The 19682-nt window shown below is 39.9% G+C and overlaps 3 protein-coding genes across 3 annotated transcripts in view; 1 reads left to right on the forward strand and 2 right to left on the reverse strand.

The window, feature by feature from the left end:
* The window catches only part of LOC126369293 (uncharacterized), a 54892-nt gene extending 47169 nt beyond the window's left edge, over positions 1 to 7723 (reverse strand). Inside the window, exon 1 of the mRNA XM_050013651.1 lies at positions 7562 to 7723. Within this exon, the coding sequence (XP_049869608.1) occupies positions 7562 to 7612 (51 nt within the window). The 5' untranslated portion in view covers positions 7613 to 7723. The remainder of the gene's footprint in view (positions 1 to 7561) is intronic.
* LOC126369237 (adenylosuccinate lyase) overlaps positions 1 to 14044 on the forward strand; it is a 62601-nt gene extending 48557 nt beyond the window's left edge. The window contains exons 2-3 of the mRNA XM_050013577.1: positions 12035 to 12330; positions 12917 to 14044. Of these exons, the coding sequence (XP_049869534.1) occupies positions 12035 to 12330; positions 12917 to 13931 (1311 nt within the window). The 3' untranslated portion in view covers positions 13932 to 14044. The remainder of the gene's footprint in view (positions 1 to 12034; positions 12331 to 12916) is intronic.
* Positions 14011 to 19682, reverse strand: part of LOC126369292 (uncharacterized) — a 47517-nt gene continuing 41845 nt past the window's right edge. The window contains exon 10 of the mRNA XM_050013650.1: positions 14011 to 19667. Within this exon, the coding sequence (XP_049869607.1) occupies positions 14377 to 19667 (5291 nt within the window). The 3' untranslated portion in view covers positions 14011 to 14376. The remainder of the gene's footprint in view (positions 19668 to 19682) is intronic.

Genomic DNA, 19682 nt, shown 5'->3' on the forward strand with positions numbered 1-19682 from the left:
ACCTTACCGAACCTCCATAGTGTCCAAGAAAGAAAAAAATATGGGTTAGGTCTATCTTCCACATGGGTGTTTTTTTTTTAATTATGTTTATATGTAATGCGTGCACAGATTTAAAAAAAAATGAAATCATCATGCTGCTTATAATATGACCAAACATTTAGTTAGTAGTTGTTGTTTAGATAGTTTATTAAGTCATTGGTAGGGGTCGAGGAATTTGTTTTGTGTTTCAAATCAAATCAAATCGCATAGGATTTATGGTTTTGTAAATAGTTGGTAGGTAATAGAGATTGAGTAATAGTTATAAATAGTTGATAGTCTGATAACCTTTTTTTTTGACGTGACTTATTGTAGATTTTCCGCAGATGGCATTAACTACTTGGCCGGAATAACTACTTGGCCGGAAGTCTAATAGCCGCAACACTTCGGCATGCAATTCGGACTCAACATCGCAATTCGAGATCCCAGAGCAGTTTCATCGTGTTCAGCAATCCCGAAATCTTCGGGATCTAGTCTAGTTTAAAAAAAAAATGTAAAGTTAGGATGGCTGAAAACGATGAAAACTGTTTGTTTGTGATAGTGAGGTTAGTGTACGTGTCTACGTACACTTTTATAATTTTGTCAGTGATATATTTGATCAGTCATTACTCTGTGCCGCGTCTGTTAGAGTGTTAACTCCTGACCTGTAGCATGACTAACATATCAGCTAATTGCCCTAATCCTAAGATCTCCCTGCTCTGTGGCTTGTCCTTTGCTTATGGACTTACGAATACGAAAACTTACCTTTTTATACTAAAATAATCATAATCATTGGTTTTGTCAAATTGTGTACCTATAAAATAAAATATTTAAGTTTTTTTATTATTGAGTTACTTCAAATACCGATCTTATTGGGGAGTGCCTAACCCATTTTTTATTTAATACAAGTAATCTCTATAAAGTCTTATAAATATTGCAATATACTTTACAATTTATTCTTATGCGATAGGTACAAATCATAATCAATAAGATCCGATTAGTAAGATGATCCGTAACGTGCTTCGGGAGGCACGTTAAGCCGTTAGTCCCGGATACTGCTTACTGATGTAAGTACGTAGTCGTTACATGAGTCATGTCAGGGGCCTTTGGCGGCTCAATAATAACCCTGACACCAGGGTTAGTGGGGTTGGTAATCCACCTCACAACCCACATGATAGTAGAAGAGAAGATCAGTCATTTATTTACAAGAACACAAAAGTTAAAGATCTTATTCATCGCGATAAGATATTCAAAGTTCAATCGCAGTTTTCTTGTGGTAAGGAAACAACTGAACTATGCGGTTGATAAACTGATACAACAGGAGCGATTGATGGTCGGGCTTGAAGTCATTGATGAAATATGACTGGCATTTGATTGGTCATAGAGAATACGGAGTACTTTGTCTATGTCAAAGATAATCTTGTTTTGTTTTGCGGATTTCAAACAGTAACATTGAAAGATTAGGTATACTGATCATCTTACTATTCTGTGGCTTAGATGGCTATGTTTTTATGCCTATGATACAGGTGAAATTTACTTAAGTACCTAGCTAGTTTAGGCATTACTTATGCTAATTCCTGTACACATAATAAAATAAAATAAAATTAGATAGGTTCTATAGGAATTCGCATCATTTCTAATATGTTTCGTTAGCTTAAGTATTTACTCAAAAAAAAAAATTCGAAATTTATTTATTTGCTCATAAAACATGTGAGATGTGTGAATCTGAGAATCTGTGTTTTGCAATAAATGTGTGAATGTGTGTTTTTGAATTTTTTTTTTGAATAATTTATTTTTTACGAAATGGCAACGCAGGGTCGGATGACGTCAGCTGGGCTAACCTTGAAGGGCTAGCTGTCAGTTTTGAGCATACCTGGTCTTCTTATACCATGCATCTAATCATCATTGGGATGGCCGGTTCCACAGACATTTTAGCAGTCGGGTAATTCTAAATCGAATTTCAAATCTAAAAGAAAAACTAATTATAAAATCATAACTGCCAATTGAAAGCTACAATTTATCTATTCATACCTACGAATAAATAATAAGATTCATACAAAATGACAAGCAAATCCCGCGTGCTAACTAGTTCATTCTCATTACTACAAGGTAGCAAGTAGGTACTCTACGCATGACTAACAGCATGGATGCTATCAGATAAGCGACGTTTGTTCAGTGTTGCAATACGTGGGATGAATATACAAACGAAGGGCATATCCTCAATCTTCTATCGTGTGGATTGTGAGGTGGATTACCAACCCCATCAACCCTGGTGTCAGGGTTATTACTGAGCCGCCATAGGCCCCTGCCATGACTCATGTAACGACTACATACTTACATCAGTAAGTAATAACCGGGTCCAACGGCTTAACGTGCCTTCCGAAGCACGGATCATCTTACTTTTTGGACAATCAGGTGATCAGCCTGTAATGTCCTTACCAAACTAGGGATCACAAAGTGATTTTTGTGATTTGTCCCCACCAGGATTCGAACCCGGGACCTCCGGATCGTGAGCACAACGCTCAACCAGTGGACCACGGAGGCCGACGTCCTCAATAAACATTAGTTACGGTTTACTAAGGTGATTGAACATAGAACGATAGGAAATTTCAAATACGTATAATCCTCTCAGCCGACGCTCTGAGCTGAGGTTCGCGCGCAACTGGGCACCTGGGATAATATATTGTAATATATCGTAATATATTGTAAATATATTGTGTATTATAATTATATTGTCATTATGCATTATATAGTATATAGATATTTATGTTATCTTAATATTGTTGAGGCCCATAAATATAGTTTTAAATGCGTGATCACTCACTCACTCACTCACACACACACACACACACACACACACACACACAGACACACACATACACACACACACACACACACTCCACACATGTTACTTTCACACCATTCCACATTATTATTGTTTTACTTACTACTTATTTTTACTTTTACTTACTTATTTTTATTTTTTGTGTAAATTGTCAAAGTAATCCTTAAGTTGTTAAAGTTGTAAAAGTTGTAAATTCCGGGGGAAGGCCTGATGTCCTATATTACAAGTTTACTTAGTTTAGGCATCAGCCATCCACAAAAAAATAGCTTGTACCTATTAGATAAGTTAAGTTTCTTTGTAATTTATTTTTTGTGGTTTGGAAATAAAATTATTTATTATTATTATTATATTAATAATAATATATTAACAGCCTCCGTGGTCTAGTGGTTAGAGCGTTAGGCTCACGATCTGGAGGTCCGGGTTCGATTCCCGATGGGGACATTGTCAAAATCACTTTGTGAGACTGTCCTTTGTTTGGTAAGGACTTTTCAGGCTTGAATCACCTGATTGTCCGAAAAAGTAAGATGATTCCGTGCTTCGGAGGGCACGTTAAGCCGTTGGTCCCGGCTATTAGCCGTAAAAACACCTCCACCAACCCGCATTGGAGCAGCGTGGTGGAGTATGCCCCATACCCCCTCCGGTTGATTGAGGGGAGGCCTGTGCCCAGCAGTGGGACGTATATAGGCAGTTTATGTTATGTTATGTTATTATTATATTAAAAAGGCCACATCTAAGCAATTGAGTAGTAATAGAGACCTAGGACAGGTCAAAGATAAATTATGAAATTCTGGTTACATAATAAAGACCGACGAACAGTGCGACATTTTATCACGTTTGTCTTTAACGACACAGTGTGCCTTTTCAACATGCTGCCCGACATACATCGGGAGTGCAAGAAACTTAAATTTTGTAAATCTTTATTTAAAAAAAGAAACAAAAAGAAGCAAAAAAAAAGAAAAGAAGAGAAGATTGCAAAAGATCTCTTAACTCCCACGTAGAAACCGAGGAATTGGTTTTGTGGGTTTTATCGTAACAATATTTTTGTGTCCTTATGAAAAATAAAATAATTAACTTACTTCATACAAATTCATTGGTAATTTCGGGTTTGACGTTTATTAAAAAGTAACTTTACTATAATAAATTAAGTAGGTACCTACCTACTATAAGTGCTCCCCAGACCTAGGAATATACAACATATCGAACTGCTCAAGAAGCAATAAGATTTTTATAAAACGACTATTTTTATACAATTTACTGTCTATCTAAGTACTAATTGATAAGTAGCCTTGGCAAAGAGTTGTAAACTTATTGCAACGTCCCGGTTGAGCGATCTTCCAATTACTAGCTATTTTAGAACTGAAAAAAGACAAATATGAACGTAAAAACTAAACTATTGTCCGAAAATAATTTCTTCCGTTTTTTCGGAAGTTTCCATTTAATAAAGATGTTGATCTTTGTATAACTTTCTAATTCACCTTTCAAACATTTTGTCTCGCGTATTACCTCGTCAACGCTAACGTCTTTATTTTTTATTTATTCAATATCAGAAAAACAATTCAATTTTTAAAACATAAAACGCCCTTTTCAGCAAAAAAAACCCGTACAGATTTATGCGATGAGCGAATGAATGCGCTTAACTCGCTACACTTAATTAGTAGGTAGGTGCTACATAGTTTACCATGCGCTGTACCGGGTGAGAGCCTTTAGCGCTCCCCATTTGTCCGGCCAAGTAGTTAATGTCATCTGCAAATCTACAATTAGTCACGTCAAAAAAAAATTACATGCGCCCAGATAATACTTCTTTAATATTATTTCACATTGTTTAGTTCCTACACACATGTCTGTGTGTAGCCCGCTAGGCAATTTATCTAAAATATCTGGTAGTAAGTATTCCACTTTCTCATGCCATATTGTAGTTATAATAGTTACTCTTTATTTTTAGATCATAGATAATTAATATCACGTGGTATCCAAGATTTGTGCCCGGTTAATGGCTAATAGAACTTTGGGTGGCATTAATAAACGAATCTCAGCTGAAACTGCTTAGGCTGAGGGTTACTACTTACTGATGTAAGTACGTAGTCGTTATATGAGTCATGTCGGGGGCCTTTGGCGGCTCAATAGTAACCCTGACACCAGGGTTGATGAGGTTGGTAATTCACCCCACAACCCACACGACAGAAGAAGCTGAAACTGCCATCAAGATCATGCTCAAGTCTCTGTTTTTATATGAGAACTGTCACATTGACATGATCTTGAGGGTAGTCTCGAAACTGAGATTAGTTTATTAATACCACACTTGCAAGCTGGCGAGGAGTGGGTGTATACTAAACATCTCTGCCTACCCCTTTGGGGATACAGGAGTGATGCAAAGTTTTTAACAATGCGGCTACACCTACATTATTTTGAATAAACGTTTATATCAACAAGGTGTGTCGTTATCAAACTGTGATAGTGAATGAGGCCACAAACACTATACTACCTATGCTCCATCATAACCCAGTATTAAAATGGCGTGTAATAAACTGCAAACTATAGTTTATAGGTTTGATAAATTAATGTTATACTTTATAAGCGTATCGAGAATTTATGCGTAAAAGTAATTAAAGTCAGTAAAGAGTGCGTCTATACATATACAAATATCACCAACTATTTTCCAAACGTAGGACCTTTTACAGAAGCGACAGCCTGTCTGACCTTCCAACCAGCGAAGGGAAAACCAGCCCAATACAGGTTAGGTCACATACCTCCGAAAATGCATTTCTAAGCAATGTGGGTTTCCTCACGATGTTTTCCTTCACCGCTGAACACGTGATAATCATTTATGATCCAAACATTAATTCGAAAACAAATTCGACAATCATTGGTTTAGGTCTGTGCTGGATTCGAACCTGCGACCCCAAAGTGAGAGGCAAGCGTTCTACCAACTGGGCTGCCACGGCAGCAATATGACTTATTCTTATTAATTAAGTTTTTTTTTATTGTTTGTTTTAAGAACATTGAAATATTCCACTAAGGTCAACATTCAGTTGTGATATTGGTTTTCTTATCTTCACTCGTTACTTTTGTCGACATGACATCATTTTTATGCAATTACCTATTAATATTATGGATAATAACATTAATAACATGTACATGAACAGCTAATACGCCTTGAAAATATTAATTTTTGCAAAGAAATTAACATTAATTTGCATTATAAATACATAATTGTGTTCAGTTTCTTATATTTTTATTATTTGGCTGCTTGGCTCTCGGCGCCATTGCTTCTGTTTCTATCTGCGCGCGCACTGTTCAACCAGAGATAATAGAAAATTATTTCGCCCGCCATTGTCGTCTTTTTGCACAAATATGTAAAATATTTACGGTTAGGTATGTGTTTGTAAATTGATTTTTTTAACCTGTATTGATTTCGCGGGTTTGAAGTACAGACAGACAGTCGCTTCTTTAAAAAAATCGGACCTGTCAAATCTTCAGGTTAGGTGAGCGGACCCCGTGAAAAACGGGATAATGCTAGGGAGATGATGACATATTAATAGTATATATGCTTTTGTTCGTAGGTTAGAAAAAAAAATAGAGTGTATACTCTAAAAGGTCACACCATCATAGTACCATGCCCCTGATGATGGATGACACATTATCGTAGGAGCCGACTAGTGATTAGCAAATTCCATCATGTCTAACACAGTGTTTGACTAGATTATGCCAATACGCTGGTAATTAATGTATGTATTTAGTGTATGTATTTAGTGTGTGTAAGTACGCGAATAGTAAAACATCAATTTACCAATTCAACACGGTTTCTTCCGTAACTCCAGAGTACATTCCATGACTACTCGTTAAATGAGTCACAGTTTGTTATTCATCGATTGTGTACCTGTTACTCATACTAGATATCTCCTGTGCTATTTATTCAGTATTAAAGCTCAAAATTACTATTATTAATAAAAGCAACTTAGTCATGGTTCATTCAATTATTCATTTTAATTTACCATGTTTATTTTCCTTAGAATAGTTTATAATATGTTATAGTAAATCCTGAAACTAAAGTATATCATCTATTTTATCCAATACTATCTAATAATCACAAAAAAAAAACAAGAATTATTTTGATAATCATTGTTGTATTTTTTAAGATTTTTATTGTTAAGGAAGACTCAACAAACAAGATTTTAAATGTTTACGTGTTCAGCGGTGAAGGAAAACATCGTGAGGAAACTCATATTCCCGAGAAATGCGTTTCGTTGGTGACCTAACCTGATTTCCCTTCACGGGTTGGAAGGTCAGACAGGCAGTCGCTTATGTAAACAACCGGACCTGTCAAATGTACAGGTTAGGTAAGAAAACGGACCCTAAGAAAACGGGAGAACGCTAAGGAGATGATTGTTTAGGAAGGAAACATTCATGATCTTTTGTTGACAACCTGTATTTATGGTCCACGTGTATCGTTAATTAAATATATTGTATCAATTTGTACAGTTCAATCATCATTGACCACGCCTAGGTATGCACTTGTATTAAGGCGGAATTTTGCGAAGCTTTGGTATCCATCAAGTCGTGTAGAACGCTACAACTTTGCGAAACAGCACTAAAACCATAAGCGTAGACAATCGATCGTCAAACCGTGTGGCACTTTCGAGTTTCGACCAAATCAATTGGCCTTGAACATTCCTAGACGCTAAAACAAAACAAAAGACTTACGATTTTGAATGCTTTCACCACAATGGTGGCTATCGTCTGCACGGACACCATTTTCACTTTGATATTAGGCAAATATCACTTGAAATATTTCACTCAAACACCTCTTTGTTTTAAGTCCGTCTTTGTAAGCAGGTGGATCGTCACTGTGATATGGTAACTCATTATCAGCATGCTCGTTATCAACACAGTCAGCCTCTAATCTTATCTGCTTTGGAGAATTAATAGGACAGCATACCCGCAACCATACATGAGGATTTACAATATTATGACCAATATGTATTTAGGTAAAGGTTACTTCACCTTTTCGTGTATATCATGTATGTTATCTTTTTGCAACTACTATTCTCTTTAATTTTGCTGTTTCTAGTAAAGTAGGAGTTGATATCACGACCTGCTAGTACTTACCACCTGCCATGAAAATGTTCCTGAGTGATTCATTCTATTGCGATGCTTTATTTTCTTTTACATTTTGTCGCTCTATAGGGATCCATTAGAACGAAATGTTCGTTCTGTGAAGCTCTATCTTTTTTGAGTCTTATAACCTTCGCTAATAAAGCTTATAATATAACACCAGTACCAGTTGTGAATGAAATACCGTTGAAATGCACGCCATTCCCTTACGTTTTTGCGTCATTTTCTACGAGTGCCTGTAGTACCTATAGAGTGAGATGATAGTTCAACGCCGGCGTGTAGATGGAAAGATGGAAAGCCCTATCGTCTTCTGTAAATCGTAATCAGTGAGGATAAATACTAGAAGCACAAATGCAGGCGACAGCACTGTTGTGTGTTCCTAAATTTTGACAGTCGTCCATACAGTCGTGATAAATTGCTATTAAATGAGAAGCAACGTGGAGTGTATCCCGTCTGAAGGACAAGTTACGAAAAAGAAAAGCCATCAGTTGGAAAAAGGCAATTTCGATTGAAAATATTCTTTTTTAAGTTTTCTTCTTTCCGATCTTTAGGGAATAAATATAACACTATGGCTTTGCAGTAAAACACTTCCGGCCAAGTAGTTAATGCTACCTGCGGCAAATCTACAATAAGTCACGTCAAAAAAAAGCTGTAAAACACTGCGCAAAGGGTATTAGTGTAAAAATATTACCAAAACAATATATTTGTTTACTCAAGTAGCATGGGGTACTGTCAAAATGTAAGAACACTCAACAGTATGGTGAAAACATAGTGAGTAAATCCATAGTCCCGAGAAATACATTTCGGAGGTATGTGATCTAACCTGTGTTGGGTTGGTTTTCCCTTCGCGAAGCAGGTCAGACAGACAGTCGCTTCTGTAAAAATCCGGACCTGTCATCTTCAGGTTCGGGAAGCGGACCCCGAGAAAAACGGAATAACGCTAAGGTGATGATGATGCTGAGTAGGTACTATATTATAAATTCTGTGCGAGTACTTAAATCATTTAATCACAACTACGCATAAACTTCTGGTAAACAACCTATAAACATGAATCCACACTAACCCAAGTTTTAGGCACTTTGTTTATTTAAAACGAAGGTTATATCAGTTTGTGGTTGTGGTGTCGTAAAGTAAAAAATATTACGGTCTGCGTGTATCCGTTAGTCATTTGCAGTAACCCGGCTGACCTAATGGGGCAAGTAATAAAGTTATGAATTAAGTACTTACTTGAGTTATTTTTAGAATTTCTGTTATGAGCACATGACTTATGAATGAGTCTCGGCGATACATTTCTCGCCTGTGAACTGTGTAAGTAACTTATTTTATTTCTAACTAGCGACCCGCCCCCGGCTTCGCTCGAGTGCAATGCTGAGGAAAAAATGAAATTATTTACGACATCACATTAAAAACCTCAAAAATAATTTAATGGATGTTAATATACATATAAACCTTCCTCTTGAATCACTCTATCTATAAAAAAAACCCGCATCAAAATCCATTGCGTAGTTTTAAAGATTTAAGCGTACATAGGGATATAGGGACAGAAAAAGCGACTTTGCTTTATACTATGTAGTGATGTAAGTATGCATACCTGTTGGGCTGGTTTTCCCCTCGCGGTTTGGAAGGTCAGACAGGCAGTCGTCTCTCTAAAGAACCTCACAAAACAAACGGGATAACACTAAGAGATGATGTATGCGTACGTTTGTACGCTAACAATCCTCCTTGGACGACGTGAACGGCCTCCGTGGTCCAGAGGTTGAGCGTTGTGCTCACGCGATCCGGAGGCACCGGGTTCGAATCCCGGTGGAGACATATCACAAAAATTACTTTGTGATCCCTAGTTTGTTTAGGACATTACAGGCTGATCACCTGATTGTCCAAGAGTAAGATGATCCGTGCTTCGGAAGGCATGTTAAGCCGTTGATTCCGGTTACTACTTACTGATGTAAGTACGTAGTCGTTACATGAGTCATGTCAGGGGCCTTTGGCGGCTCAATAATAACCCTGACACCAGGGTTATAGGGTTGAGGTTGGTATTCCACGTCACAACCCACACGATAGAAGGAGTATACTAACAATATCAGAAAACTTGTTAACGATTTTCTGAATCCCTGTTAAGGCCATACACTACACATTGTGTTTTGAAGTGGCCAACACCACACTTGTGTTCCAAATATAATGAATGTGTCGCAACTGTCATTTAGACTCTGTTTGTTTTTTTGACTACCATTTAGAGCAATGCTACCGGTTTCGATTTTAATCTATGTGTGTAATGCTCGTGAGGAGCTCGGTGGCGCAGCGGTAAACGCGCTCGGTCTGCGATTGTTGAAGTTAAGCAACTTTCGCAAAGGCCGGTCATAGGATGGTTGACCACAAAAAAAAGTTTTCATCTCGAGCTCCTCCGTGCTTCGGAAGGCACGTTAAGCTGTTGGTCCCGGCTGCATTAACAGTCGTTAATAACCATCAATCCGCACTGGGCCCGCGTGATGGTTTAAGGCCCGATCTCCCTATCCATACATAGGGAAGGCCGTGCCCCAGCAGTGGGGACGTTAATGGGCTGATGATGGTGATGGTGGTGTAACGCTTATCTGTGTCATTCATTATTTTGAGATATACCTACATAATTATGGACACAAATAACTTCTTCCTCTCATATTTGACGTTTCCCTAAACATTTCACTTGTACAGTGAACCATTATAACTGTACTAGCACGGAACAGTACAAACTTGAGTACCTACTTAGGCGCCCCATACACCTACAATATTATTGAACGCTTAGGAATAGTATTGAAACATTGCACAATGATTGAACAAAAGATTGAGCGAGCTTAATTTTTATTGGGCAATATTATATTCTTGCACTGTGTAGGCTTCACATTGCGCAATATATTAACCCTTATACGTTTTTTTTTCTATTCAACAAAATTACCAGCGCGGCTGCCGCCAAAACTTCGTCGTCAGACATGTTGCTCGCACGAAAATATTGTTCAGACTGGTTTGTCAATTTTATTGAGAGAATTTATTGAACGTTTGGAATCAAAGGGGTTATTCAATATTATTGCACAATTAAAGGATTGTACAATATTATTGTAGGTGTATGGAGCGCCTTAGGCACGGTGTCGCTGCCATTCATAAAATGTTCTCACAAGTCCCTTATTTTACGCACCACGGCCTTTACGAAACGTCGGTCCTAACAGTACTCTGTCGCAAAAGCCCTTGATGTTTTGTCTTTAAGGAAATTTAGTAACAGAAAGTGAAAACGGTTTAAGGTAGGATACGGTATTAACAGTAGCTTATTAGCTATGCGTTGTTTGGTAACCGATTCTTGACTGTTGGAGGTAAACCGTGAGAGGAATGTAGTTAGGCGTTTTATAGTCAGATTAAAGCTTCTAAATTGATTTTTCTTATTAATGTATACGTAATCTTATTTTAAACAGGTGTTAGTGACATCGTAACGAATACCGAGGGGATGATTCAGACTATGATTCTGAGTTGATGTCAAGTGGAATTTCTTGTCAGAAAATTCATGATTGTTTTTATTATTTTCAGTTCCATACTTTTGCGACGGAAAATTCCACTTGATATAAACTCGGAGTCATGGTCTGAATCGACCCTCAAAGTTTTCGTTACGATGTCACTAAGGGCGGTATTAATAAACTAATCTCAGGTTCGAGACTGCCCTCAAGATCATGTTGATGTGACAGTTCTCATATAAAAACAGGGACTTGAACATGATCTTGAGGGCAGTCTCAGCCGAGTTTAGTTTATTAATACCACCCTAACACCCTGTATACAATATATTGTATTTATTGTTTTTACAAACGACCTGTTATTATTTTCTGGTCTAGCGCTAGCTTAATCATCGGTCCCCTTCGATCACCCTTTCCTTTTCGGCGCATAAGAAAATGATACGTATATCTATCTAACTTTAAAAGTTCAATTAGGACTGTCTACAGGAATCTGGGTCATGTAACTATTTGCTTTTAGCGATAAGATTTTTCAAATTTGAGTTTAAGTTTCCCTCTTACAAAGTTTTCATTCTATCATTTCATTTTTTTCCAGGAACTCGGCCTAGAAATCAGTGAAGAACAAATCGCCCAGCTCGAAGGAGCTATCCACGACATCAACTTCAAGTCAGCTGCTGAACATGAGAAGCTGGTCAGACATGACGTCATGGCACATGTCCATACCCTGGCAGAGCGTTGTCCTCTGGCCGCTCCCATCATCCATCTTGGAGCCACATCCTGCTATGTCGGGGATAACACTGACCTGATTGTTATGAAGCATGGATTGGAACTGCTCTTGCCTAGAGTTGCTGCTGTTATTAGCAGACTCTCCAAGTTTGCTGATGAGTATAAGTAAGTCATCATCTTCCTAGCATTGCCCTGTTATTTCACAGGGCCCGCTTGACCTGAAAATTTATCAGGACTGGTTTTTTACAGAAGCGACTGCCTGTCTGACCCTAACCCTCGAAGGGAAAACTAGCCTAATACATGTTAGGTCTCCGAAAATGCACTTCTCGGGAATAGATAGATATATAGATAACATACTTCGGGAATGTGGGATTCCTCACGATGTTTTCCTTCACCGCTGAGCACGTGATCATTTATGATCCAAAGATGAATTCGAAAACAAATAATAACAAATGAGTATAAGTAGGTAAGTACATTTTTTACAAGAATAGATAGTGATTATACTCACTTGCTTGTATTTTTTTACCGTGACTTATTGTAGATTTGCCGCAGATGGCAGTAACTACTTGGCCGGACAAATGGGGAGCGCTGAAGGCTCTCACCCGGTCCTTGTCTTTAAAAAGTACTAATTTATTACTTAACGATCTTATAGACAGAATAATGACTAATCGATGAACAGCAAAATTTACACCATTTATTACTTTCTAACATTTGATGATACCTACTAATTTCTCTAATTATTTATTTTCAGGTCGATCCCAATCCTCGGTTTCACGCATCTGCAGCCGGCTCAGCTGACGACAGTCGGCAAGCGAGCCTCGCTCTGGCTCTACGACTTGTTGATGGATGAACGTGCCCTCTCTCGCGCCAAGGACGACCTCCGCTTCCGAGGAGTCAAAGGCACCACCGGCACCCAAGCATCCTTTCTCCAGCTCTTCAAGGGAGACAGCGCTAAGGTCAGAGCTCTCGATAAGAGAGTAGCAGAACTCGCAGGCTTCGACACATGTTATCCGGTTACCGGACAAACTTACTCAAGGAAAGTAGATATCGAAGTGATATCAGCGTTGTCAAGTTTAGGAGCAACTGTGCACAAGATGTGCTCGGATATTCGTATCCTCGCTTCGCGTAAGGAGTTAGAAGAACCATTCGAGACATCGCAAATCGGATCCAGTGCTATGCCTTACAAGAGGAATCCTATGCGATCTGAGCGCTGCTGTGCACTAGCGCGTCATTTGATAACGCTGCATTCCAACGCTGCCAACACGCACGCGGTGCAATGGATGGAGCGCACTTTAGACGACTCTGCCAACAGACGTCTCACTCTAGCTGAAGCTTTCTTGACAGCTGATGCCACGTTACTCACTCTCCTTAACATTTGCCAAGGATTGGTTGTCTACCCTAAAGTTGTCGCCCGCAACATTGCGCAAGAGTTGCCTTTTATGGCTACTGAGAATATTATTATGGAGATGGTGAAAGCAGGAGGTGATCGCCAAGTGTGCCATGAGAAGATCCGTGTGCTATCTCACGAGGCCGGCGCTCAGGTGAAGCAGCATGGCAAAGACAACGATCTGATTGATCGCGTAAAGGCCGAGCCCTACTTCGCGCCAATCATCGGTAAATTGGACCAAATCTTGGACGCGTCCACTTTCATCGGCAGAGCGCCTGAGCAAGTCACCGAGTTTATTCAGGAAGAAGTAAACCCCGTACTTTCAAAGTACGCTGGTACTCTATCTGAAGTAGAGAAGCCCGTCGCTTTGAATATTTAATCTGCTTATAAGTATCCACCTCTTAATGAAAACTAAGCTTATTTGTACTAATGTAGATTAAGAGTAAAAAAAACACGTGTTTAATTGAATGAAATATATTTACATTTACAGCGTATTGCGTTTCTATATTAATTTTATAAAAATACAAAAAATGACTTCACTATTTTACATAACATACTAAATGAACTAGATAATGGTAACTCTCATTTCAACCGATGATGCCGAGGTTTGCTTAAGCTAAAATGATAAGTACATGAAATAATAAATAACTAGAAAATAACATTAACAAAATGAACGAAATAAATTAAAAGCTTCTATGAATTACAGAGAGACAACTTTATCGTATTCATTGATTACAATTTAGAACAATATTGTGACCATAGGTTATCACATTTGATGGCACAATGAGATTCGCATTGCCGTTTATGGCACATTTGTTAACATTTTATAAGGAGTTGGTAAGTAGGGTGTCACCCTGGCAGGCGGGGCCTTGGCTGGGCCAGTTGCAGGCGCCTATACTGGAGTCGAAGCTGAGTTGGACGGGGCAGTTGAAAGTGTGGACGGTGAACTTTTGCTTATTGCAGTCCCACCTACACGCGTAGAACTTGTTGCAGTACTTCGGGTGACGGAAAAGACCGGCTCGCTGACAGTCCGGCAGGTCGTCTCTGCCTCTAGTCACTGTATCCTTTACAACTACATTGGGAGCAACTTCTTGGTTCAACACCACTGTCTTGTAAGTAGGCGCGACAGTCACAGCCTTCACTCGTGGTCTGATCTTCACTATTCTCTCTGTAGTCGAGTACACGGGGGTGCTCGAAACAAATTCTTCTGAATAAACTTGTCTGCTCTTAGGAGTTATTTCGATGCTCGAATCCTGAATGTCTTGGTAGAACGAGTCGTCAGGGACGATGATAGGATTGAATGTTGATGTAACTGTAGGGGCAGTTGTGACGGTTTTGACCGCCTGTAGTCTGTCAGATTTTAAAGCCCATTCGTTGCCGATGTCTCCACGACCATCTTCGTAATCATTATCGTTGCTGTAGTCGTCATATTCCTGTTGAACTTGAACGTTCGGTCTCTTTCCCTTCAGAATAAGTACTGGCGACTGGCAACTACATACGGCACCCAATTTCCTCACGAGAAGAGGATTGAAATCATTAATCTTGGTAACAACAGCTACCTTAGGCTTAGTTCTTCTAACAGGAACTGGGGAGACTTCAACTAGCTCTTGTTTGATAGGCGCGTATGTAGAAGTTACTACCTTAGGTGTCACTGAGAAAGATTCTGTGCTTGAAACAATTGGAGCTGCAGTAGAGTATGTCGCTTCAGAAATTAGGCCAGCTTCGGAGCCCACTGTACCAAATCCAAGCAAATTAGCTTTAGCAGTTTGCACAACAATATTTTGCTTTCTTTGAAGCGGCGCTGATGTGGATACTACAACTTGTTCTTGATAAGGATTGTATGCCAGCTGATCAGTGTTCTTCAGACCAAAACTACCGAAGTTCAAGTTGGTTTCTGTTTCTACCGGTGGCAGATATTCTGGAGCCTTGAATGTAGTGGACTGGACAGGTGGTAGGTACTCAGGTGCTTGGGTAGTAGACTTCACCTTCGGTCTGATTCTCCTTACTGGGGGCAAGTATGATGAAGACACGGGAGAGGCTGTCGTGTAAGTTACTGAAGACACTAATCCTGCATCTGGTCCTACGGTACCAAAACCAAGCAGGTTGACCTTAGGTGTTGAGGATACTGTATATTCTGGGAATGAGTTGTAATTGATGTTACTTTCTTCGTTGTTTCTGAAGCCGTAGCTTTCGAAGTTAACGACACCTATATTTTCCTCCTGAGGTGGCAAGTATGTCGCAGCTTGAGTCGAGAACTTTACTTTAGGGCGAGCAGTTGTTGACGGGGGTAAATAGGAGGTGGTCACTTTAGGAGGTAAGTATTCTTTAACAGTTGGTTGAGGAGGTAGGTATTCCTTTACAGTTGGCTGAGGAGGTAAGTATTCTTTAACAGTAACAGTAGGTTGAGGAGGCAAGTATGCTGTCACAGTAGGTTGAGGAGGCAGGTATTCTTTCACAGTTGGTTGTGGGGGTAAATATTCTTTCACAGTTGGCTGAGGAGTAGGGGGCAAGTACTCGCGAGTTGTAGTTGAGTAAACACGAGGTTTGTAAGTTGAAGTTACTATCGGAGTAGCAACAGTAGACACGACTGGAGGCAAATAGTCTTCCGCCTTGTGTTCTACCTGGATTTCAGGGATAGACGAAAAGTGAACAGATTCAACCTTTGGCTGCTCAACATGAGAAGTACTAAATGAAACCGAACCGAAGTTTTGTTGAGAGTAATCTCCGGGCTGAGAGTAATCGTAATGATCCTGAGTTTGGTGGTAGACCTCGCTTTGGTGGACTACGGGAGGTGCTACAGTTGAAACAGAATAGGTTTGTTGGTAATCAGTCCTTGGAGGAATATACTCTTGTGCTTTGTATTTCGGAGATTCATAATCAGAATAATGATCTTCGTAAACCAAAGTCGAAGGTGTAGTTGATACGAAAACAACGTTCTTTCCAGTTTCTTGCTTATTTGTATTGTACTGATGGTATACTTGATGAGAGACTTGGCTAGCATCGGAGTACGATTTAGCAGCATTTGTGTTTTCGAGGTCTCTTTGGATTTCAGGTTGGCTGTAAGAATAACCTTCTTGGCTTATTCCTACGTTCTGTTGTGTCTCGAATTGTATACCTACGGGTTGGCTAACGATGTGGTTGACTTCGTGTTGTTGAATAATTGGCGTATATGTTGGGACAGGAGTGACATTTTGAGTGAACTTCAGAATAGGATTCTCATATACAGATACAGCAGGTTGGTGGTATGTTAGCTCTACATTAGGAGCTGGAGTTGACGTCTCAGGGATGTATTTCTGCGTCTTAATGTTATGATACGTTTGATGGCTGTAGGTTTGTGGTTGGTAAGTAGAAACGATGGCAGGTGCTGGTGTGGTGTACTGTATGACAGTCTTCGGTGACTCTTCGAACTTCACAGCAGGTTGTTCATATTGATATCCAGAATCAGCGTTCACCTTACTAGCTTCAACTTTGTGCAATGTTTGATGACTGTACACCTGCGGTCTGTATGTAGTAGTCACAACCGGCTGAGCTGTAGTGTATTCTACAACCTTCTTGGGTGCTTCGTAGTTGTATCCAGTTTGTTGTACTTCGACAGGAGAAATATATTTATTAGATTCTACTTTGTGAATAGTTTGGTGACTGAAAGATTGAGCGGTGGGTTGTACATACGACACGGGAGTGACGTTTTCTGTGTATTGTAAGATCGGATTTTGATAAACGCTTATAGCGGGTTGGTGGTAAGTGAGTACGGGAGCGGGTGTCGACGTTACAGGAATGTAGCTTTGTGTTTCAATTTTATGAATAGTCTGATGACTGTATGTCTGAGGTTCGTACGTAGAAACTACAGGCGCGGGAGTAGTGTACTGAATCACCGTTTTAGGTGCGTCCTCGAATTTAATGTTAGGTTTAGGATATTCATATCCTGAAGGCTTCTCATATTTATAGCCAGAGTCTGAGTATGTCTTGACTTGACTAGCATCCACTTTATGTAAAGTTTGGTGGCTGAATCCTTGAGGTTGGAACGTAGTTACGACTACGGGTTGTGCTGTTGTGTGCTCTACCACAGTTTTTGGTTGTTCGAAACTGATCGTAGGTTTTGAATATTTGTAGGTATTTTCTACAGGCGGAATATAAGCGTTGCTGCTTTCTACTTTATGAATGGTTTGGTGGCTGAATGTTTGCGGCGTGTAACTAGCCACTGTAGGCTGCGCATATGCCACAACCGTCTTCGGCGCTTCGTAGTTATACCCTTGTTGTGCTGGTGGTAAGTACTCATTCGTTTGGTGAATAGTTTGATGGCTGAAGGACTGGCCAGTAGGCTGTGGACTACAATCGCCTCCTTCACAAGTATTATAAGCTATGACTTTCTTAAACGGTTCCTCAGTAACCGGCACACGCGAAGAGTAGTCGTAGTTAGAAACCACATTGTGAACAGTCTGCTGATTGTGACTGAATCCCTGAGGCTTGAATGTCGACACTACAATAGGAACTTGAGTAGCGTAAGTAACTCCTTCCTCGAATTTGATACTTGGTTTAGAGTAGACGTAACCTGATGAACCAGATCCGGTACTAGAAGCTTGGTAGTTCACTCCTTGATTGTAATCGGTGACTTGAACTTTAGGTGTTACGTATTGCTTTACTGCCGTAACAGTCGGTTGGACGTAAGTGACTGCGGGTTGAGTGTAACCGAAGACTTGTTTAATATCAGTTTTAGGCGCTTCAGGGACGAAGGTCGTTCTGTACGTAGTTATAGGAATAGCAGTAGTAACTGCGAAAGGAGTGGCTGTTGTAGGAACGCCTGAAGACGTCGGCGTTGTCACGAAACTGTAGCCATCGAGGTTGTTGCCGTCTGTACCAACATGGTTTATAGACACTGAAGGTTCTTGAATGATCGGGACATGACCGTTGTTGTATTGATGAACGATATTGTGACCGAAAGAATTACTTGCACTGTTATAGTTGAGCTGATCGTTGTAACCAGCGTCGACTAGAGTAGTTTTTCCTACTAGGCCAACATTGACAGCGCCTGCTGTCAAAGTATGGGAGGCGCCTGTGTAAGCTTTACTATCGCTCAAGTAGCCAGAATTACCGCTGCTGTAGCTACCGTGTTGGATATTCGCTGAAGACTGACCTCCATAATTTCCAATGTGTCCGTCAGCTCTGTATACCCCAGCTACGTATTTGCCCGAATCGTCATGGATGTAAGAACCAGAATAGTCTGCATTGTAGGCACCGGAATATTGAGCATTATTGGATCCGGATTGTACATAAGCTCCCGAGTTGTCTTGAGCGTATTGACCATGGTATTGACCTTCGTTTTGAGCTTGGTACAGACCCTGATTTCCAGTTTGGTACTGACTTTTGTATTGACCTTGATATTGGCCTTCATTTTGAGCGTTGTATTGGCCTTCGTTTTGAGCTTGGTATAGGCCTTCGTTTTGAGCTTGATATTGCCCCTCATTTTGAGCGTGGTATTGCCCCTCATTTTGTGCTTGGTATTGCCCCTCATTTTGACCCTGATATTGATACTGCCCATTATAATCTTGAGAACCAGAGTATCTACCAACATCATAATAGTCGCTAGATTTATAATTAGATTCACTATGAGTATAAGGTACGGCTGGTGCATCTTCATGTCTGTATGGCTCAGCGTAGTCTCCTGTAGGATCATGGACGTACGCTCCAGAATTATCAGCGTCGTAATCTGCACTTTGGTATTGTGACTTTTGCAAGTTTAATGAACCAGAATATCCGTTATACTGACCATTTGAACCAGTGGCGTATCCATTGAATTGTCCATGTATGCCTCTATGACTAGCTTCCTGTTTCGTTGGTAGTCTATAATCGTCTAAGATGAGAGAACCGCTGGTGTATTTAGTAGGTTGAACGAAACCTGGGTTAGCATTAGCGTCACCAACAGCTAAAGCATTCCCATGGCTGACTTGGAAACCACCTGCCTCTTGGGAAGCGATGAAGTTAGAGTCAAGAGCATCAGCATGAGAGAGGAATCCGTTCTGGATCCCCACGAGGTTATCCAGGGAAGCGCCGGAAACGAGGCTCTGGTGAGCCGCGATGTTGATCGAGTCTGCTGTTTGACCTTGGAAGCCGTTTGCACCTGTAACAGAATTAT

This window comes from Pectinophora gossypiella, chromosome 8, assembly GCF_024362695.1.
Source record: "Pectinophora gossypiella chromosome 8, ilPecGoss1.1, whole genome shotgun sequence".
Lineage (NCBI taxonomy): Eukaryota > Metazoa > Arthropoda > Insecta > Lepidoptera > Gelechiidae > Pectinophora > Pectinophora gossypiella.